At 43.5% G+C, this 18862-nt stretch overlaps 1 protein-coding gene across 2 annotated transcripts in view; it reads left to right on the top strand.

The window, feature by feature from the left end:
- rapgef6 (Rap guanine nucleotide exchange factor (GEF) 6) overlaps nucleotides 1–16561 on the top strand; it is a 103420-nt gene extending 86859 nt beyond the window's left edge. The window contains exons 10-18 of one of the 2 annotated variants that reach the window (XM_029448110.1): nucleotides 1–159; nucleotides 906–1058; nucleotides 2325–2489; nucleotides 3719–3826; nucleotides 4010–4213; nucleotides 5321–5429; nucleotides 5536–5779; nucleotides 10563–10717; nucleotides 16317–16561. In XM_029448110.1, coding sequence (XP_029303970.1) covers nucleotides 1–159; nucleotides 906–1058; nucleotides 2325–2489; nucleotides 3719–3826; nucleotides 4010–4213; nucleotides 5321–5429; nucleotides 5536–5779; nucleotides 10563–10717; nucleotides 16317–16561 — 1542 coding nt within the window. Of the gene's footprint in view, nucleotides 160–905; nucleotides 1059–2324; nucleotides 2490–3718; nucleotides 3827–4009; nucleotides 4214–5320; nucleotides 5430–5535; nucleotides 5780–10562; nucleotides 10718–13530; nucleotides 13852–16316 lie in introns of those variants that run through there. The other variant, XM_029448111.1, reaches the window with a different exon arrangement.
- The last annotated feature ends 2301 nt before the right edge of the window (nucleotides 16562–18862 follow it).

The following is an 18862-nucleotide window of genomic DNA, read 5'->3' as shown; positions in this document are numbered from 1 at the left end:
CTGGACCTCTGGTATGTTATCCTGAACGGGACAGTGGAGATCAGCCATCCAGACGGAAGAGTGGAGACTCTTTGTATGGGCAACAGTTTTGGCATCTCGCCCTCTTTGGACAAACAGTACATGATCGGAGAAGTTCGCACCAAGGGGGACGACTGCCAGGTAAACATTTTTTATGTTATACCTTTTTTTTTTTAAATACAGAATCTTGCTTGTCAATTAAGCCGCAGGCCTGTTGTGCATCGTAACGCAGAGGTGTGCTTCTCAGACGTGTGCTTCTCAGACGTGTGCTTCTCAGACGTGTGCTTCTCAGACGTCTGCTTCTCAGACGTGTGCTTCTCAGACGTGTTTACAAATAACCACGCCGGTTTCTCACAGGAAGCCAGTCGTGATGAGCACAGATGTGCTGATATTTAGTTTACGAGGGTAAAAGTAGCCTAGCGTCTACTTGCGGTAACTTCCCCTCTGTCCAAATTGCCCGGTTCCTCCACTGCACGCATCATTTCCTGTCTTCAGATAGACAGGAAGTTACAGAAGGGGTTTAGCAAGACAAATGCAGAAATTGGTGATTTAGTGTAGGGAAGCGCACGGGGTGACGAGGCTGTAGGGTGGTGAAGAGTCACGTCTTGTCACTGTGATAATGGAAAGTTAGTTTAGCTCCAGTGCCAAATTTAAGTAAAGGATGCTTCTGCAAAATGTCTAGTATCTAGGATTGTGGACCACTATAGGTACTTAGAGTGAGCCTTATTGAGTTTAGTCAGAGTAATAGTGCTATTGGACCTCCCATGCCTCTCTCTGCCCGCCCTCATGCTGCGTCTCTGCTGTTGTTCGAGTACCCTACTGTGGTGCCGAGCAGTGTTTTGCTCTACTACAAGTTCACCCGCGTTCCCCATGTCATCCTCGACCAGTTCGTCTGCGTCGCCCAGGAGGACTACTGGCGCATCCTCAACCATGTGGAGAAGAACACGCACAAGGTGGAGGAGGAGGGGGAGATCGTGATGGTGAAGGAGCACCGCGAGCTCGACCGCAGCGGGACCCGGAAGGGACACATTGTCATCAAGGTCAGGGATTTTCAAAATGCTAAAAGTGTTGTGTTGAGCTGTTCTGAAAGTGTTCACAGAGCGTCTTCTAGTCCCAGAGGTTTCTGTTCTGTGTCTGAACACGACCTCTGACAAAGATCAATGAAGTAACACATTATTAGTGTCTCTTTAAAATGCAAAGGCTTGGGGTTCAAACGTAAGGTCAAGTTAGATTGGGTTCACTCAGAGCTCGATGTTTGCTAACTGACTCCATATACAGTATAAATACTTTTAACCTTGTTCAAGAATGTATCTTAAACAAGATGAGACGGGCACAACAGGAAGATTAGAGGTGAGGTTAAGATGCGAGGCATGTTTAATCTCACCGTACACTTAGCTTTACATAACTCATTTAGGAAATTATCATCCTTTGGTGTTTCTTTTCTTCATCGTTTTGCACTAACAATGCTGAAATGCCTTGAGTACCACCTCATTATTTATCGACCTCCTTAACAGTATCTTCCAAAAGCATCAATGCAGCTGCTCTGTGTTCGTAGTTGATCATTTAGAGGCACCGTTAGCACTATTAGTGTTTGCCGGAGCATTTCCTTGTACGCTACATTGCAGCGCACTCCAAGGCCTTTTGATGCTTTTCCCGAGCCTCCAGAGGCAGCCAGGTATTGATCCGATAATGAGCCTGAATGATTCTTTTGGCCACCGCTCCGAGGAAGGCTGTTGGCTCCAAAACATATCCAGTGGAGATGAGTCAATTCACAAGTGTTGGCGTTTCCTCTTCTGTTTTTGGCTTTGTTCTTTTTTGTGTCAGACAAAAGTGGAGGCCTTTCTACTTTCTGTTCCCTGTAAAATGAATCATTTCCCCAAGAAACCACCGCTCTGATGACATTAACAAACTCTCTGAAACCATAAGAGTCGTGGACGTCGTATATCTGACGCTTTAATAACAATTCAAAGTTGTCAAATAATACATTTAGATGTGGGTTCATACAGAAAAGATGTGATGCCTCAGTACAGTGTGTGTGTGTGTGTGTGTGTATGTGTGTGTGTGTGTGTGTGTGTGTGTGTGTGTGTGTGTGTGTGTGTGTTTATTGATAGGTGACTGACAGCATCTTTATGTCCTTGTCACTTTTATGATTTATTTCGACATGATTTATTGAAATTGGTGTGTGTGTGTGTATAGATTATGTGTGCCTTTGTGTCAGTTCAGCTGTCTTACATGTGTATGTATGAGTGTGCGGCGTATATTTTTTATCTCTATCCTTATGTGTGTGTGTGTATTTTTCACCCTAGGGCACCCCGGAGCGTCTGATCATGCACCTGGTGGAGGAACCGTCCGTGGTGGACCCCACCTACATCGAGGACTTCCTGCTGACCTACAGGACCTTCATCTCAAATCCCATGGAGGTCGGCAAGAAACTGCTGGAGTGGTTCGATGTGGACAGCCTCCGGGACACGGTGAGCTTTTGTTGTGTGTGTAGTTTGTACACGTATGTAGATGGATGTGTGTGTGTGTGTGTGTGTGTGTGTGGGTGCGTCCAGTGGGTTGCTTGGCTTTAGTGGGAATGTTTAGGTGTTTCTGTGGAAGTAAATGTTGCAGGGTAGTTGTACTGTATTGTAGGATAGTAAAACTATATATATTCTTCCACTCTACTATTTTATGTGTGCATTTTTTTAAATGATGGTCCTTACGCTCCGCTCAGCACTCCTAATGATTTTAATTCATGCATGTCGATGAGATTTGTTGTCGCACACATGCCGATCGATACAAGTTCAGCCAGCTCAGCTGTCCTTGAGCCCAGCAGCAATTTGTTTATGCGCGACACTCCCACTGTCCATAACTGCTTTAGCCTAAGATTAGTCTTGTACTGTCAATAGTCTTTATGTGGTTGTCATTCAGGCTTATACTAATCTTTAGCTCCATTAAACAGGATCTAATCCTGTACAGAACAAGCAGGGACAGAATGTAACAGAATGTGGGAAAAGAGGAAAAGAGATGGCGTGAAATGAAAAGAGAGAGTGGGGGAGTGGACATTGATTGATGCTCTGTGTTGAGGTATTATTTGTCACTCTGACCTTTTGCAAAGGTTAGAACAATGGTACCACGGGTGTATATTTGCAGAAATAATTGTTTCCAGATTCCTCTAAATTTTTGAGGGTGAAATGAAGCAGTCAACCTTCATTTAAACATTTTCTCTGGAGCACATGGTCATTATTTAGCCTCCCTGCTGTTTCCCATGTTTTACAGTACTAACTACTAAAGAGTTTTTTGTTTTTTTAACGTAAAACGAAGACAGATCTATAATTGAACGAACCCTTTTTAATGACCATAAGGTGTGCATAGTTTGGCAGCAATTCTAGGTATTGTTAACTGATTTCAGCATTATATATAGATGAGACAACATGATGAGTAAGGAGGACTGCACTAAAAGCTCATGTTGTCAAGCATTTAGACTTTGAAAGTGTTCCTGAGTAATTACCAGCCCCCGAGGTCCCGCAAAGTAGTTCAATAAAACCTCTGAACCCAACACCTACAACACAAGCACTCTGCGAGAGCTCTCGCCACGTTTCTCGTCAAAGCAACTCGTACTCAAATAGTGTAAGAAAATAAATTGTGACCGGAACTGTGCGAAAAGAAGTGTACGTCCTGTGGCGCCGCTAAATAAAGCTGTCATTGTGTCTCACAGGTAACGAGGATAGTGCTGCTGTGGGTCAACAACCACTTCAATGACTTTGAAGGTGACCCGGCCATGACACACTTCCTGGAGGACTTTGAGAAACATCTAGAAACCGCAGTAAGATCAAATCAGTCTTAGTTTTAACTTCCTTTTCTTTAAGTCATACCGGCAGTCCATGCCTGGTAAGAAACGCAGCTCAGATCAAACAATTATTGTGTTACCGTTCAGATTCACAGGAAAGCTGATTTAAATCTTTTAAATAAAGACTTCTCACGCTCATCATTTTCCCGTCCTTGTCAGAAAATGAAGGGCCATTTGCGGCTGCTGAACATAGCATGTGCAGCTAAGGCTAAGTGGAGACAGATCACTCTGCAGAAGGCATCCAGAGAGTCGCCGCTCTACTTCAGCGTAAAGGGCGGCAGTGAGAGAGGATTCGGCATCTTTATTGAGTCGGTGGAAGTAGGAAGCAAGGCTGCCGAGGCCGGACTCAAACGAGGAGATCAGGTGAGAAGACATAAAATACTAATTCTGCTTCGAGTACGAGAGTATTGCTATATCACGATCCTAGCATATATATATATATATATATATATATATATATATATATATATATATATATATATATATATATATATATATATATATATATATATATATATATATATATATGTGTGTGTAGATATATATATATATATATATATATATATATATGTATATATATATATACATACATATGTATATAAAAACATATGTATATAAAAACACAGGTATCCCGGAGCAGTAACATCACAGCATAATAACCTTTAAATAACAACAACTCCTAATGTTTCCCCCTTGTTTTAGTGCAAAAAGTACAAGTACATTCTGAAACGGTTCTAATTTAATCTTTTTACAAAACATTATGAACAACCTGAAATTTCTTAAGAAACAAAGGTACAATTTTAACAATATTATGCCTCAGTTTATCATTTACACATGTGCATTACAACGCACAGATCACAGTGTATCTGCGAAGGCACAAAGCATTTTATCACAGGTATCTGGAGCTGTATTTTACTTTATGATCAAAACAACAAATTTTTACACTTTGCAAAGTCATCCCGCGGGCCGGATCGGACCCTCTGGCGGGCCGGTTTTGGCCCCCGGGCCACATGTTTGACACTGCTGCTGTAGAGCATTTGTGACCTCAAACCGGCATAAACATTCAACTCTCTGCAGAATATGGATCTCATCAGTGGAATGTCTTTGGAAACAATCTCCTTGTTTTGATGCAACTGCTTTCCTTTTTATCATTTCTTTTTAAAAACAGTATTTCCTTATATGGCACTATTTCTGACTGCTTCTTTTATTATATTTAACTATTACAAACAACAGACTCATTTCTTCTAAAGGCTCCTTGAAACAACATCCAGCTCCCCAGCTGTCACTCTGCACGGCACACTTCTCTTTTTTGTGTCATTTAGAGACTGGAACCACATTTCTTACTCTTTGCATTTGGTTAACAAATATGCTGAGTCAGGAGAGTCTGGAATAACATCGTGACAGAAAAACCAGAACTAATGTTCTTCAGATTTCAGTCCAGGATAAAAGATATTTGTTTTCTTTTTTCAGATCATGGAGATCAATGGTCAGAACTTTGAGAACATCTCCTTCTCCAAAGCTGCTGACATCCTCCAAAATAACACACACCTCTCTCTCACCGCCAAAACCAACATATTCGGTGAGTGAAGTCAGAGTATTCGCACTCGCCCCACTACATGCTCATAGAACGCAATGTGCTCTAACACACATCAGTGACCTCCTTGTCTCTCTGTTCCTCCATCTAGTCTTCAAAGAGCTCCTTAGCAGGATCGTGCACGAGAAGAAGAATGGCGGCCCTCACATTCCCAAGATCCAGGAGAAAAAAGGCAATCGCTTCTCCATCCCCAATCTCCACGGAGACGTGGAGTTCCCTACAGACCACAAGAGCACCAGGAAAATGAAGGCCAACACTGTGTCAGGAGGACGAAACAAGATCAGGAAGATGCTGGAGAAGACGCGCTTCAGTATACTGCCTCCCAAACCGTTCAGGTAAGAGGACTTCTGTAAACTGCTGTCTTTATGGACGCAGGCTGTGCTTGAATGGGAATCAAATGGATAGAAATACCAGGCAGAAGGACACCAGGTGGCCAGAAAACACTGGTTATGTTGCTAACATGTTCTCCATAATAATTTAAAAGGTCGTGATATCAGTGTTGTGTTCACATCTGGTTTTCAATGCCCTCAAGTGGCCAACAAAATTGGTTATTGCAAGGGAAAAGATCAGCGTTGGGGTTCAGGTGGATTTACCTTCGAGCCGGCCCACAATCCTCTCTAACTGGATACGTCTGCTGTCTCTGCGTCGGTATTGTAGCAAGCTGTGACCATCTGCTGACAGAAAATGTTGGAGTCGTGAGCAGAACTCTAAGCCTCGAGGTTTACCGCTGAACTGAACCACTTACTGCACCTCAGGAATAGAGAAGCACATTTCAGCCTCCTCCTCGCAGCGTGTGTGAGTAGTAAACGGAGAGACTTCATGCAGCCTAAACTAAAATGCTCACCAACATTTTGTTTTCAAATTGGTGGTATACGCAGAAATAAATGAAAGTCCATCCTCATTTCACGCCGTGGTTACAGGAACGTTGCACTGAAAATGTGCCGTTTACTTGCTCTTTGTACTCTTTCCCTTGTCTTCAGATGTCGATTAGTTCCAGCCAAATCACCAAATTGTAAAAGGCATCTTCATATAACTATTGTCGTTGTCATCCATAAACAGCCGTTGCATTCGCAGCATCTGGAGCAATTGAACGCAATTGTGCAGATGGAGGCTCACACTCAATACTCCAGCCGTAACGTGCTGATGCAGGCTTGATTTCATTTCATCATTTTATGCCTCTCTAGGCCTCATTATACTCCATACTGTGTCAGTGTGTGTGTGAGAGAAGACGCTGTTCTCGCCCTGTTAATTACAGAGCAAACCGTCAGCCCTCACGCACTGTAAACTCACACACACACTGTCATCTCTACGTCCCCTCCCTCACTTTTCTCTCTCACCGTCTCCAACTCGACAGTCATTATGTCCACACAGTTTGCATGAAAACTGATTGTGTGTCCGCCTCGTAACGCGACACGCTATCAGGCGGCCATTGATCTGACTCTGTGCACAGCTTCCAAAGGCTCTGTGCCGCGTTCTATTTATCGACCAAACAAGCACTTTCATTGCTTTTTTTCTCTCTCTCTCTCTCTCGCCGGTCGGCACCATTCAAACCACTCTTTGGTTCAAAGGAATTGGCTGATTAAAGGGACTGGAGACGAGAACAGAGATGAGGCGGATGTTTTGGGTCAATCGGGATTCATCAGTGCCTGTTGTAGGATGAAGATGTGATGGGAGGCAACATTATAAAGTTGACTACTGGGTTTTTTGAGTACAAAAGGTACAGGCTGCTCTTTGGACAAAGATACCATGCAGTTTTAAGTATACACACACACACATACACACATGCACACACACACACTGGTCATTTTGAGGTAGACAAGGATGCAACCTGGGACCACCGTTGCCATGGTGCAGTCTCTTCCTCTCAAAATAAGGCTACATACATTCAAGCTTATGCTCACTTCTTAAACACCTGGCTAGTAACCGAGTTTAACTATTAAAAATCCCATTCGGCTTCCGCGCATACACAAACCCACCAACGCTGCTGCTGCCGCCGCCTTTTTCTGTTCTTGGCTGACATTGCGCTCCACTTCAGACGAGGATTTTATACGACAAGGACACGCTGGCTATAAACGGGTCGTTTTTCTGCCAAATGAAGATGTCCGGGCCTGTGCATGCATCTTAACACACATCCCATATTGACCAGCCCAGTTGATTTACATTCCACGGATTGGAAAGCAATAGAGCGAGGTTTTAGCCTTTAGTCAGTTTGTCTCAGAAGCCTCTGTGATTTAGTGAGATGGCGATTAAGTAGTAACCCTGCGTCCCATGATGCCATTTTCAACCTCTCTACTTCTTTGTGATACAGCCACATGCACTAAATCACGATGCATATCAATATAGCTTTTGTGTTATTAGGTTATGCATCTCGACAAGATGTCCACATTTTACTGCATGCTCACTGCAATGCTGCTGCAGCTCCGCCTGCCAGGAGAAGTGCTCAGGAAGCCAATACTCACTGACACTTACTTGAGAGAAGTGAGGAAGACGGACAGTGATGGCGACCAGGGCAAATGCCCTCATTAGTATGCGCACGTTTGGTATGTGGTCAAAGTTACAGTTGATCTTTCTGTTTCTTAATAGAGGAACAAAACTTCTCCTGGCCTTGAAGGTCTCCGACTGAAAGCTCGCTTATTAAAAAGATCTTTTCAACAGATTGTGCGGATGTTCTTTTTCATTAAGTTTAAAATGATTCTTCAAATATAATCCGTATGTGCTTCCTGCTTCTCGCTGACGGAGCATCTCACAAGTATTTTTTGTGAATAGGATCAAATAGTCCAGTTGGATTTCCTCACAAATCCTGCAATTTCCTGTCATGTGCTGTGTGTGACTCTGGTGTTATGGAATGTCTCTGCTTGTTTCTTCTTTGTATATTCTGTCAACCTACATGTATGTTTCTGTGTGTGTGTGTGTGTGTGTGTGTGTGTGTGTGTGTGTGTGTGTGTGTGTGTGTGTGTGTGTGTGTGTGTGTGTGTGTGTGTGTGTGTGTGTGTGTGTGTGTGTGTGTGTGTGTGTGTGTGTGTGTGTGTGTGTGTGAGAAAAGAGAAGCCTTAACACTCTGCTGCACTTGTATCGCTGTATCACTCCAGCAGAGCTCTGCTTCAGTTTTTTTGTTTTGCTTTCTTTTTCTTTTTCACGCTTTTCAATGTCGTCTCTCTCCCGTTTGTCTCCGCTGCTTCAGGGGCCTGTTTCGGTAAGATCTCTTGCGTAACTCCCCACCCTCCAACCCATTTGATTCAGTATCCATCTGCAGACCTGCACACAGCAGGCAGCCACACACACACACACACACCACTGACCTTCAGCAACATTACTAGAGGACTGCATTTGAGGATTTCATGCTAATTCCTGACTCCCACTGTTCTGCAAAGTCAAGGTGTTCCTTTCCTTCCTTTCTCCAACTTCTTCCCGTCTTAGATGTTCTGTTATTCAACCAAACGTACCGTATTCTGCAGGGATGTTTCAGAAAACGATATCAAGGAGACCTTGAACACCTGCCAGCTTAAGTAAATCAGATAACTACCTGTATCCATAAAAACTATAGCAGCTTGAGAAATGAGCGTTTATGCTTGTTCCTCTGCTGGACATCTTTTCTATCTCATGTTTAATGGACTAACTCTTGAAAACAGTATCAAACTTACCTCAAACCAAAAAGCATCTGTGTAATTTGTCTGTGACAGTCGGGCTATTCTCCAATCCCATGTGCTTGTCATCATCAGGTGTAATTATGTCCGTCATTGAGCTGCAGTCAAGTGAGAATAGCATCAGACTTGATGCAGTCGAGATCTTTCAGTTTCGTCAATAGTCTATCCTTATTTTCAATTCTCCTTTGCCTTGTTCTACTCCTTTGTTCACCACTCTCCACGTTATTTAATATTCTTAATAGTCTTTCCTTTTCATTATGTTTCTCTGTCTGTTGTAACTGCCTCGTGCATCTTGTGGGTGCAGAAGATTACAGAGGCTTTGCTTCAGCAGCACTCGGCTGTGTCAGTGGAAGCCCTGCATTACTGCACCGTGTCGAGCACATGCTGTGCAGACACACACCGAGAGGGAGCGACCATTAGTATGCAGGCAGAACGAGATGAACTCTCAGACACTCAATTACGGCCTGCGACTCAAACTCACCGAGACATCGTATTGAAATGTGGCAATGTGTATTTAACATCAATAAATCATCGCAGCTATCAAGTGGCAATTTTCTTTTATTCTGTTTCTTATAATGTTTAGTTGTAGACACTTTAAATCGATGAAGTCAATTCTAAAATCACAATACCTAACCTATCCGTCGACGAGTTTGTCTCACAAGAGTTGCTATTTTCCATCACATGCTTGCAGATCCAGGCATCTAATGAGGCCATTAATGTAAAGGTTAATGTTTGCATGTCCCTGAACGCAGCTGAGGAGCTGACAAAGGCGCCCGTCTCTCAAGTCCAGTTTCGCCTCATAATGTGGCCAGCTGCTGGACACCTCGAACTCCAACTCGCGTGTTCAAAAGGGAAGAGCAGGGACACAAATAAAAACACACACATCTGAATGAGCTCAAATCCTCATGACTTATCATTCCGTCTCATAAGCGCTCTGCTGTTTGTGTCTCTGTTGGCTCGAGGATACTCGTCTCCTTGTCCGGTGTCGTGCGTTTGGTGAACTTGTGTGTCTCTAACCCGTGAATGCTCCTCATCAGTTCCTGCCATTCATGAAACCGCCTCCTGGATTGAATTTCAGCCGTGTTACTGCTGCACATTAAAAGACAAATATAGAGATGTTGAGATTCTGTGTTTCTGCAAGAGTAGACATTTTGATGAAATCTCCTGATATGTGTTATGAGTTAGTATATGTTGTCAGGATGAAGGGAACTGCATTCAGTCTAATGCTTGTGCTTGAAACTCGTACAACAAAAGGGAAAACGCATTCAGACGGCTTTGAAAAATGTCTACTGCTGCAAAATAAAAGCCTTTATTTCATTTAAGAACATTAAGATATTATTTGATATATAAAATCTAAGTTTTCTGTTTCTCTTGTAATACCACCCTCTCCAACCTTCACCCCCTTATCCTGTCCCTCCTCTCTCCTACCGTCCCTGCTTTCCTTTCCTTTCCTTTCCTTTCCTTTCCTTTCCAGCGATGGGGGCATGGGTCAGTCTCAGGATGACAGCATTGTGGGTACCAAGCAGTGTCGTCACAGCGTGGCAATCATGCCCATCCCCGGCAACCTGTCGTCCAGCAGCCCCGACCTGCTGCACCCGGCAACCAGCGTCCTCGACTTCTCCAACCAAGGTAAGACCGATCGTCCCAGAGGACAGCATATGAACTCTCGTCTTTCTTAATATGTGCATTTGATGGTTGATTTATCTTTCTGAACATTTATCTTGAGGAAAACAACAGAAACCAAAGCAAATACATGCAAACACATTTCACATCAGGCAAAATCTGAATTCCTCCACAAAATCTGCAAGCACTTTGGATGTGAGGATGTAAAGGGAGCAAAACTTTCATCACACTCAGTCACATTTGTTCGTTACGGCCTCGTTCAAACAACTCAGGGCTTATTTCCCCGAAGCTGTTTGCCGACCTCGGCCTCATTGAACAGGAAAGCCACTTGTTGAGTAAAGGACTCCGAGAGACGCTGTGTAGACAACCTGTCATCCTTGAACATAATCATCTAAAGCAACCGTACGAGAGCGTATTGTGTGCACACTGTCCGGGACGAAAGCTCTCCCACTTTTCTTCTTTTGTCTTGTTTCTCTCCTTGAAATACAGACAAACTCCTCAAACATACTTATGCTCACTTGACGCTGACAAAGGGACACACACTCACTCTGAGCAAGAAACCTGGAGCCTTTTAACATAGGTGTACACACACACACACACACACACACACACACACACACACACACACACACACACACACACTCTGGGGTCTTTCTTTTTGAAGTGCCACAGAGCCGTTGCAGAAATGTGTCCATCTGAAAAGTATTAGCCTCGTGCACTATAAAACTTATTTATTCTTTTCCTGTCAGACGGGTTTCTGCACCCATCATTATGTAAACTAACATGGAGCACTTCCTGTGTGTGTGTGTGTGTGTGTGTGTGTGTGTGTGTGTGTGTGTGTGTGTGTGTGTGTGTGTGGGTGTACACGTGTGTGTGTGGGTGTACGTGTGTACACGTGTGTGTGTGTGTACACGTGTGTGTGTGTGTTGTGTGGGTGTACACGTGTGTGTGTGTACACGTGTGTGTGTGTGTGTGTGTGTGTGTTAAGGAGAATGAAATATTGAGAGAGGGGAGAACAAGAAAGAGAAAGTGGAAAGGTGAAAGAGAGCAAGGGAGTGAATATGGTCCTGATATATTCCACTGGCCATTTGTCAATGAGCTACACACACACACACACACACACACACACACACACACACACACACACACACACACCTGTATGTAGAGTTTGTAGGCCTATACATCTATGCCACATTAATCATCCAGATTAGATCAGGTTTCCTTCACCTTATAGTAATAATAGTGTTTCAGATGTAAGTCCTACCTGTAATAACATTAACACATTAATATATATATATATATATATATTAAATCTTTATGTTTATCTTAAATCTTCTGATTGTGTGGCTAGTGTTGTCGGTCTTGTGTTGTCTGTAACTTGCCAGCATTGGTCGGGATGAAAAAGAGATTCTTAATCTCAACGAGGCTTTAGTCAGTAAAGTTCCTGGTTAAATGAAGTGTGACTGATCCAGTCTCACTTTATCAGTGAAAAAGTGATAGTTCGATACGTGTCTCTGTTTTATGTCACTTTAAATGAATTATTCCTGGGTGTTGGCCGTTATTTGAAGACGTCACACTGAGCTCTGGAACATTGTAATGGGCTCAAACATTTAGAGAAGTGCAGCGTGGACGTGAATGCTGTGGTGTTCCATGAGAGGTAGAGCAGAAGCCTTCTCTTTGGTGGCTGCCGTTTAAATGTTGTCTCTTTGTTTGCAAAGTGTACTCTCAGATCTTTTCTCTCTCTTTCTATCTGCTGTTTAGTTTTCTCTCTCTCGTCCTCTCATATCTGTCTTGCTGTGATTCTAAGCAGATGTTGTAGTGTAGACATTATGAGTCACACTCCACCCCTCTGGTTTCCCATGAACAGATTAAGGATACACTAGAATCTCTGCTCTTCCCTCATTTTCTCTGATTTTGTTTGACTGCTGTCATGATGTTTCCAGGCACTATGTGTCTTTGTACTCCTCCCCACACGCCTTCTTTCTCTCATATTCACTGTGATTTCTCTTTCTCTTTTCTGCTTGCCAAAGCCCTGGGACTCTACTGTAAGTATACAAACCTTCAATGCAAAAGTTTGATTTTGTTTCATTGCATATTGCTCTTAGTTCCCAGTCTACATAGATGGAGAACTTCTTCTCATATAGCCAATCCAAGTGCTTCATTTTAAACCATATTTCCATGAAGCAGCAACTTCACCGTTCTATCGTAAGCTGACTAACAGCCAGACAAACAAACGGTCACCGGGAAAGGTTCCCTGCTAACACTGCTGCTGCAGGCTACACAGTCGGTTAGTTACTCAGCTGCAGCACATTTAACAGCAACAGTGGTTCTAACTCTTCCATACCACCGACACGTTGTCGGCTCGTGGTTCGTGAGCTGCACAGCAAATGTGTTTACTTGTTCCAACTTTGTCTCTTGTTCCACTACTGCGAGTAGCAGAGCTCAACCCGCAGGCTGCTGTCAATCAAACACAGCCACTGACACATCCTTCCAGCCATTGAGACGAGGAGGAATCTGCCACCTAATGAGACGATATGGATTCATTGTGTGTTTTTGGAAGACAGATTTCATCACATGGAGTAAGACATAAGTCGTGTCGAGCTCGGGCTACTGAGGCAAAAGCGTGTTAGTAGCATAAATCCATTGTTGGATTTAGTCTCTTCAGGGGGGTTGGTTCTAATGAAATAAAAACTTAAAGAAACGCTGAGGCTTCAGCTTTGGAGGATGAACATCCTCGTCACATGTACACGCGGAGACATTGTCTCATTCGTGTTGATTTATCAGAGCCCTGGTGGTAACTCCAGCTACTCTCCTCTCAGCCCCTGGAGCCACCGTGCCCTGCCCTCTTCTGCTTTGTACGCTTTCGCGACTGTATGATGGAGTGACTGGGAAATGCTTCGGCAAACGGTACAAAGGAGGACGAGGAATAGACTGAGGCTTGTGAGAAGTGTGTAGCCTATTTTAGTGCTGTATTTGCACAAAACAAACCCCAAGAAGACTTGTTCTTTTTCCTCCTGTGTGGAAAAAGCTCCTTGGCTTCAGGCCATGAATATATTCTGCGGTGTTGATGAAAATGAATGATACCTTTTAGTAAAGATGATAATTGATTGTTTGGCTAGATGGGCAGCGATTGTCCTCATGTGTGCAGGCCAGGTCGCAGCTCGTCCAGAGGATTAAACATAATTAAGCCCCCCGGATATTATAGCCAGCTATTTAGCCGAGAGCCTCCCACTCTTTAATCACAAATCACAGCTAATGAGACACAAAGCATTTAGCCTCCACTCAGCCCCCCCCATCACCACCCCGCTGCACATAAACAGAGAGGAGACAGCATCAACGCAGAACGCCACACATTAAACCTCTGGTGCAATCTTTATGCTTTTGTTTCTGCACTTATCGCCTTCTTCGGGATAAAAGTCAGCAATCATTTGACTTGTCATATTACAGTAAATGCACACGTCATGGGATTTTAAATCTATAAGCTCAGAGTCCATAGAGAAGTCGTTCATAACCAAGATTGGCCTCCGACATCAAAACATCAATATATCCACATTCCAGGAACCAATGAATGCAGAATAGAAAAAAACTCAAAGTAAAAATGCGCCACATTAAAGAAAGCAGAACAAACATCTGGATGCATAATAATAAGCCAGAAATATAACGATGCATTCAAGATGCACGTATAAATGTACAATATCCATCTACAATACATTTCTTTCAAAACAGCATCAGCAACATGGAGACATCCAGATTGATGCAACTTCCCTCAAAAAATGCTCACTTCTTAATTCTGATATTAAATACACAGTGAATCCTGTTCACACACGGTTCTCTTTAACCAATCATGAGCATTCACTCCAACGTTGTTGTTGTTGTTATTATCTCTGACTGCAGCTATTTATGTCTGCTTATTGTGCTGCTGCTCTGCTCCAGCTATTGTCATCTAACACACACACACACACACACATAAAGAGCCCCACAGTCAGGCCAGAGATCCGTGTTAATAAAGGTGAAGGTAATGACTTTGTGTCTGAGCACGCTTTACCCTTTCCTGCTTGGTAAACAAGAGGAAGCAGTGTGTGTGTGTGTGTGTGTGTGTGTGTGTGTGTGTGTGTGTGTGTGTGTGTGTGTGTGTGTGTGTGTGTGTTATGAACATTCACTTGAACAAACGCATCAGACACCTTTATTACTTTCTAGTTGCCATGATCTCCTTTCATTTTCAGTTAATGTGATCGAACTAAACCACATAGAACACGCACACACACACACACACACACACACACACACACACACACACACACACACACACACGCAGAGCTGTATGACCGCTTCATCTGGTCTGTCGGACTCCCTGTCCACTTGTCACCGTGCAGCGTTTATGACTCATTGTTTTAAAGCTCTCTGGCTGCCTGTGGCTAATGGGCCGTGCCCTCTTCCTTACTCAAACACGGGGCCCTTTAATGCAGTGTTTCACTCAGGGGGGAACGTTTCCATTATTTAACGCCTTGTGAGTCGCGTGCAGCTGCTCCAGCATCGCCGCTAACATTCAAGCTTTTAGTTTGGCCTCTTTCTATTGTTCTATTGTCTCAAATAAATGAACAATAATGTAGCATGGCATGTAACACATTACAGAACGTGGTGCAGGTCATGATTCAAGTTTAAATGATTCATTATTAATTGAAGAAATCTTAAATTCCACTTTTTTTTCTATTACTTTCTATTCAGGAAAAGATGCAAATGTGATTATGACATGGCACTAAACTCAAACCTTCGAAAGTTAGAGATGTGTTGACCCCACATGCGTGTTTGCTTCCGCCACCATTGTTACGCAGCTTCAAGCACACTAATGTTCCCTTGTCCTCTCTAAGTGCATGTGTCTGTATCTTGCTCAGTAACCTGATCGTGCCGCGTGTACACATTTCTTTGATGCACAGTATAAGAATATACTGCGTGTTCTTCCGTACTGTAAACATAAGCATCGCCCTGTCTGAGTAAATAACGTTATTAAACTAAACGTTAGCGTTGGAAGACAAATATCCTGACAGCCATGTGTGGCATCGTCATGACGGTCCATTAGCTTCACACTGACTGACTGGATTTACAGGAAAGAAGATGAAACAGTGTTTGTGATTTGTTTTAATAAGTAGGAGCATTTAGTCCTGCTTTTGGTGAATAGTTCATTTTATTTATAAGTTGCTGTAATACCAGAAACCGTTTTGATTCTTTGCCCATTTGGTTTTACACCAAAGACATCTTGGCGGGAGAGTAGCCAGCTCAGCAGATCTGTTCAGAGTCCAGGACATAAGTCTTGTCACTTGAAACCCTCAATAATGTAATGAAAGTAAAATATGGAAACCATAACCTGACGGCATTCCATGCATTACTGGCACAGCACACATTTCATCATGATCACATTATTGGTAGATTACTCAGACAAAGATAAATGTCTGCAAAACTGCTTTTTAATTACACTTTTATTGCCGTAGACTTCATTCCTTTTAGTTTTATTGCATTATTGGCATTTGTTACAGTATTGGCCTGCGCATACTGTAACAATCAATTCAACCCTTATTGGTCACTGACGGCTCTTCTCTTTCTCCTCCAGACATCCCAGACCAGGTGATACGGGTGTTCAAGGCCGACCAGCAGAGCTGCTACATCATCATCAGTAAGGACACTACCGCCAAGGATGTGGTCGCCCACACAGTCAATGAGTTCGGCCTCGTCGCAGCACCCGAGAACTACTCCCTGTGTGAGGTATCGGTTAGCCCGGAGGGAGTCATTAAGCAGCGCCGCCTGCCCGACCAGCTCTCCAAACTGGCCGATCGGATTCAGCTCAACGGCAGGTAGGAAATCCAAGAATCACACTGGAGAATGTAACACTGGGGGAGTGGGGGACTTTACAGTTCATTAAACTTTAAGATGATTTAACTGTTGATGATGGTTGTCGGTGGCTTTGTTTCTGATACCGAACGATGAGGACAAAAGTGTGTTTCTGTCTTTGCAACCTAAAGCACACAAGGCAACAAACAAGGAGGCCAAGAACCAGAAATCGTTCACGCTTAGGGAAGCATATTGGAAAAAAGGTCAAGGCCGACTTGAATGACTGCTGTGCTTGAAGTCAAATCCCAGAATCCTGAGACATGGGAGGATTCTCTTTCTTTGCTTTGTCAAATTGTATTAGGCTGCTTCAAATTACGCATAGGCCACACAGTGCTCAGTACAACTACTGTGAGCATTATTCTGTTAAAAGATGTCCAACACTGCACTGTACAAGAATTCAAGCTGATAGCACATCGTTCCCAACTCTCTACTAACAGACTTCACACCGTACAGCTGTACAGCACATATATATTGATCAGCTTATCCGAGAGCAGTGGTTCTCAGTCCTGTTCCTGGGGATGCAGGGTACCATACTGTGATGTAATTAATTCACTTTTCTGAGGTGTAAATCTGCTTCTGAGTAAATGGCTGGAATGAAAGCCAGCAGAGCTCCAGGCGCTGAGCAGCAGGATTCAGAGCCCACTGTCCTAGTTCAGCGGGATGATAAATCTAGTGGTGTTCCCCCTTAAAGGTGCTGGAACCTTTTTTTTTTTTTTGTTGCTACTCTGAGCAGAACACAAGCTGCAGTTAGTCCCATTAACAAAGACAAACAGCTTACTGCAAGTGATGCTGGTTAAGTGCTGCAGTGATATATTACAACTCCAAAGGATCAGGGACGCTGAATTTATTTAGTTTCATCTTGAAATCTTTGACTTTTTTTGGGTCAACACTTGTGAGGGGCATCTTCGTGTGACGATGTATGTGTGTGTGTGTGTGTGTGTGTGTGTTTGTTGCCTCATTGCCAGTATGTTTTTTGTCTGTCATCTTGATGTCAGACATGCTCCCTTTTTAAGATGAAAGTTAGTGGGACATCAAGGATAATTGCACCTCGGCCGTAAAGTCATTAAAGCAGCTTCTCCGTCACAGTTCTCTCCTTGTCTCCTGTGGTCCCCCATCAGTCCTCTCCCAACTAGGTTAGCATAAATATTTCATCCTCTGTCAGGGGCGGAGGCCTCAGCAGACAGCATGTCTGGAATTATTCATAAACACACTAAAATGCAACACAGGCACATACGAAGATATAGACGCAGACAGTCCCCTTCTTATACACACTCCCACGTCTGTACGCATATAGAAATGCAAATGCGTATATTTGAAGTCACAGATTTTATCTATACACGCAAACTCTTACCAAGAAAGTCTGCGACATGTTTGGACACGCATTCAGAGACGCACTCCCTCACTTAGAAGACGCTCACGGTAACACCTTCCCCGTGTTTTTGATGGATGGCTGAGCTGCAGCGGAAAGAAATTGCCATACTGTGAGATATTGGGTGGAAAAAAGATGGTCGATGGCTCCTCTCTCTAATACTCATTTCTTTACTTTCCACTTTTCCTCTTGTGGCGGTGACATTACTGGCATGTCATGTTTGGCAGTATTGTGTTATACATGGTGCAGTGTCAGCAGGATGTACATGTATGTATTCAGCACAGTAGCTGTATCGTTCAGGAGCAGGAGACAAATATATTTCCGCCCGTCTTCTCTTTCTCTGCATCTCGCCTCCTCCGTCTCTCCCTCACTGCAGCTGATGATTGACAGAAGGTCTAACAGGGGACAGGCCAAGCCAATAGCAAGCCTTGTTCACACCGCCAAAATACATAAAGATGCAGCTGGGGGAGCCGATGCTCAGCACGCACACGCACACGCACACGCACAGACAAACCAGTCTCTTCTCCTCTCCATATATGCAGGATTATTTATTATTTTCATGATGACAATTTATTAATGTCAATTTAATTAAGGTGAAAAAAAGTGAACAATTAAAGGCCTTGGTGTCCTCTTCTCTTTTGTGTTGTTTCCTCTCCTCTCCTCTCTCTCTTCTCCTTTCCTCTCCTCTCTTCTCCTCTCCTCTCCTCTCCTCTTTTGTGTTGTTTCCTCTCCTCTCCTCTCTTCTCCTTTCTTCTCGTCTCCTCTCCTCTCTTCTCTTCTCCTCTTTTGTCTTGTTTCCTCTCCTCTCCTCTCTTCTCCTCTCCTCTTTTGTCTTGTTTCCTCTCCTCTCCTCTCTTCTCCTCTCCTCTTTTGTGTTGTTTCCTCTCCTCTCTCCTCTC

Source organism: Cottoperca gobio, chromosome 14, assembly GCF_900634415.1.
Source record: "Cottoperca gobio chromosome 14, fCotGob3.1, whole genome shotgun sequence".
In the NCBI taxonomy this organism is placed as follows: domain Eukaryota; kingdom Metazoa; phylum Chordata; class Actinopteri; order Perciformes; family Bovichtidae; genus Cottoperca; species Cottoperca gobio.
This window is presented reverse-complemented; position numbering and strand designations above follow the sequence as displayed.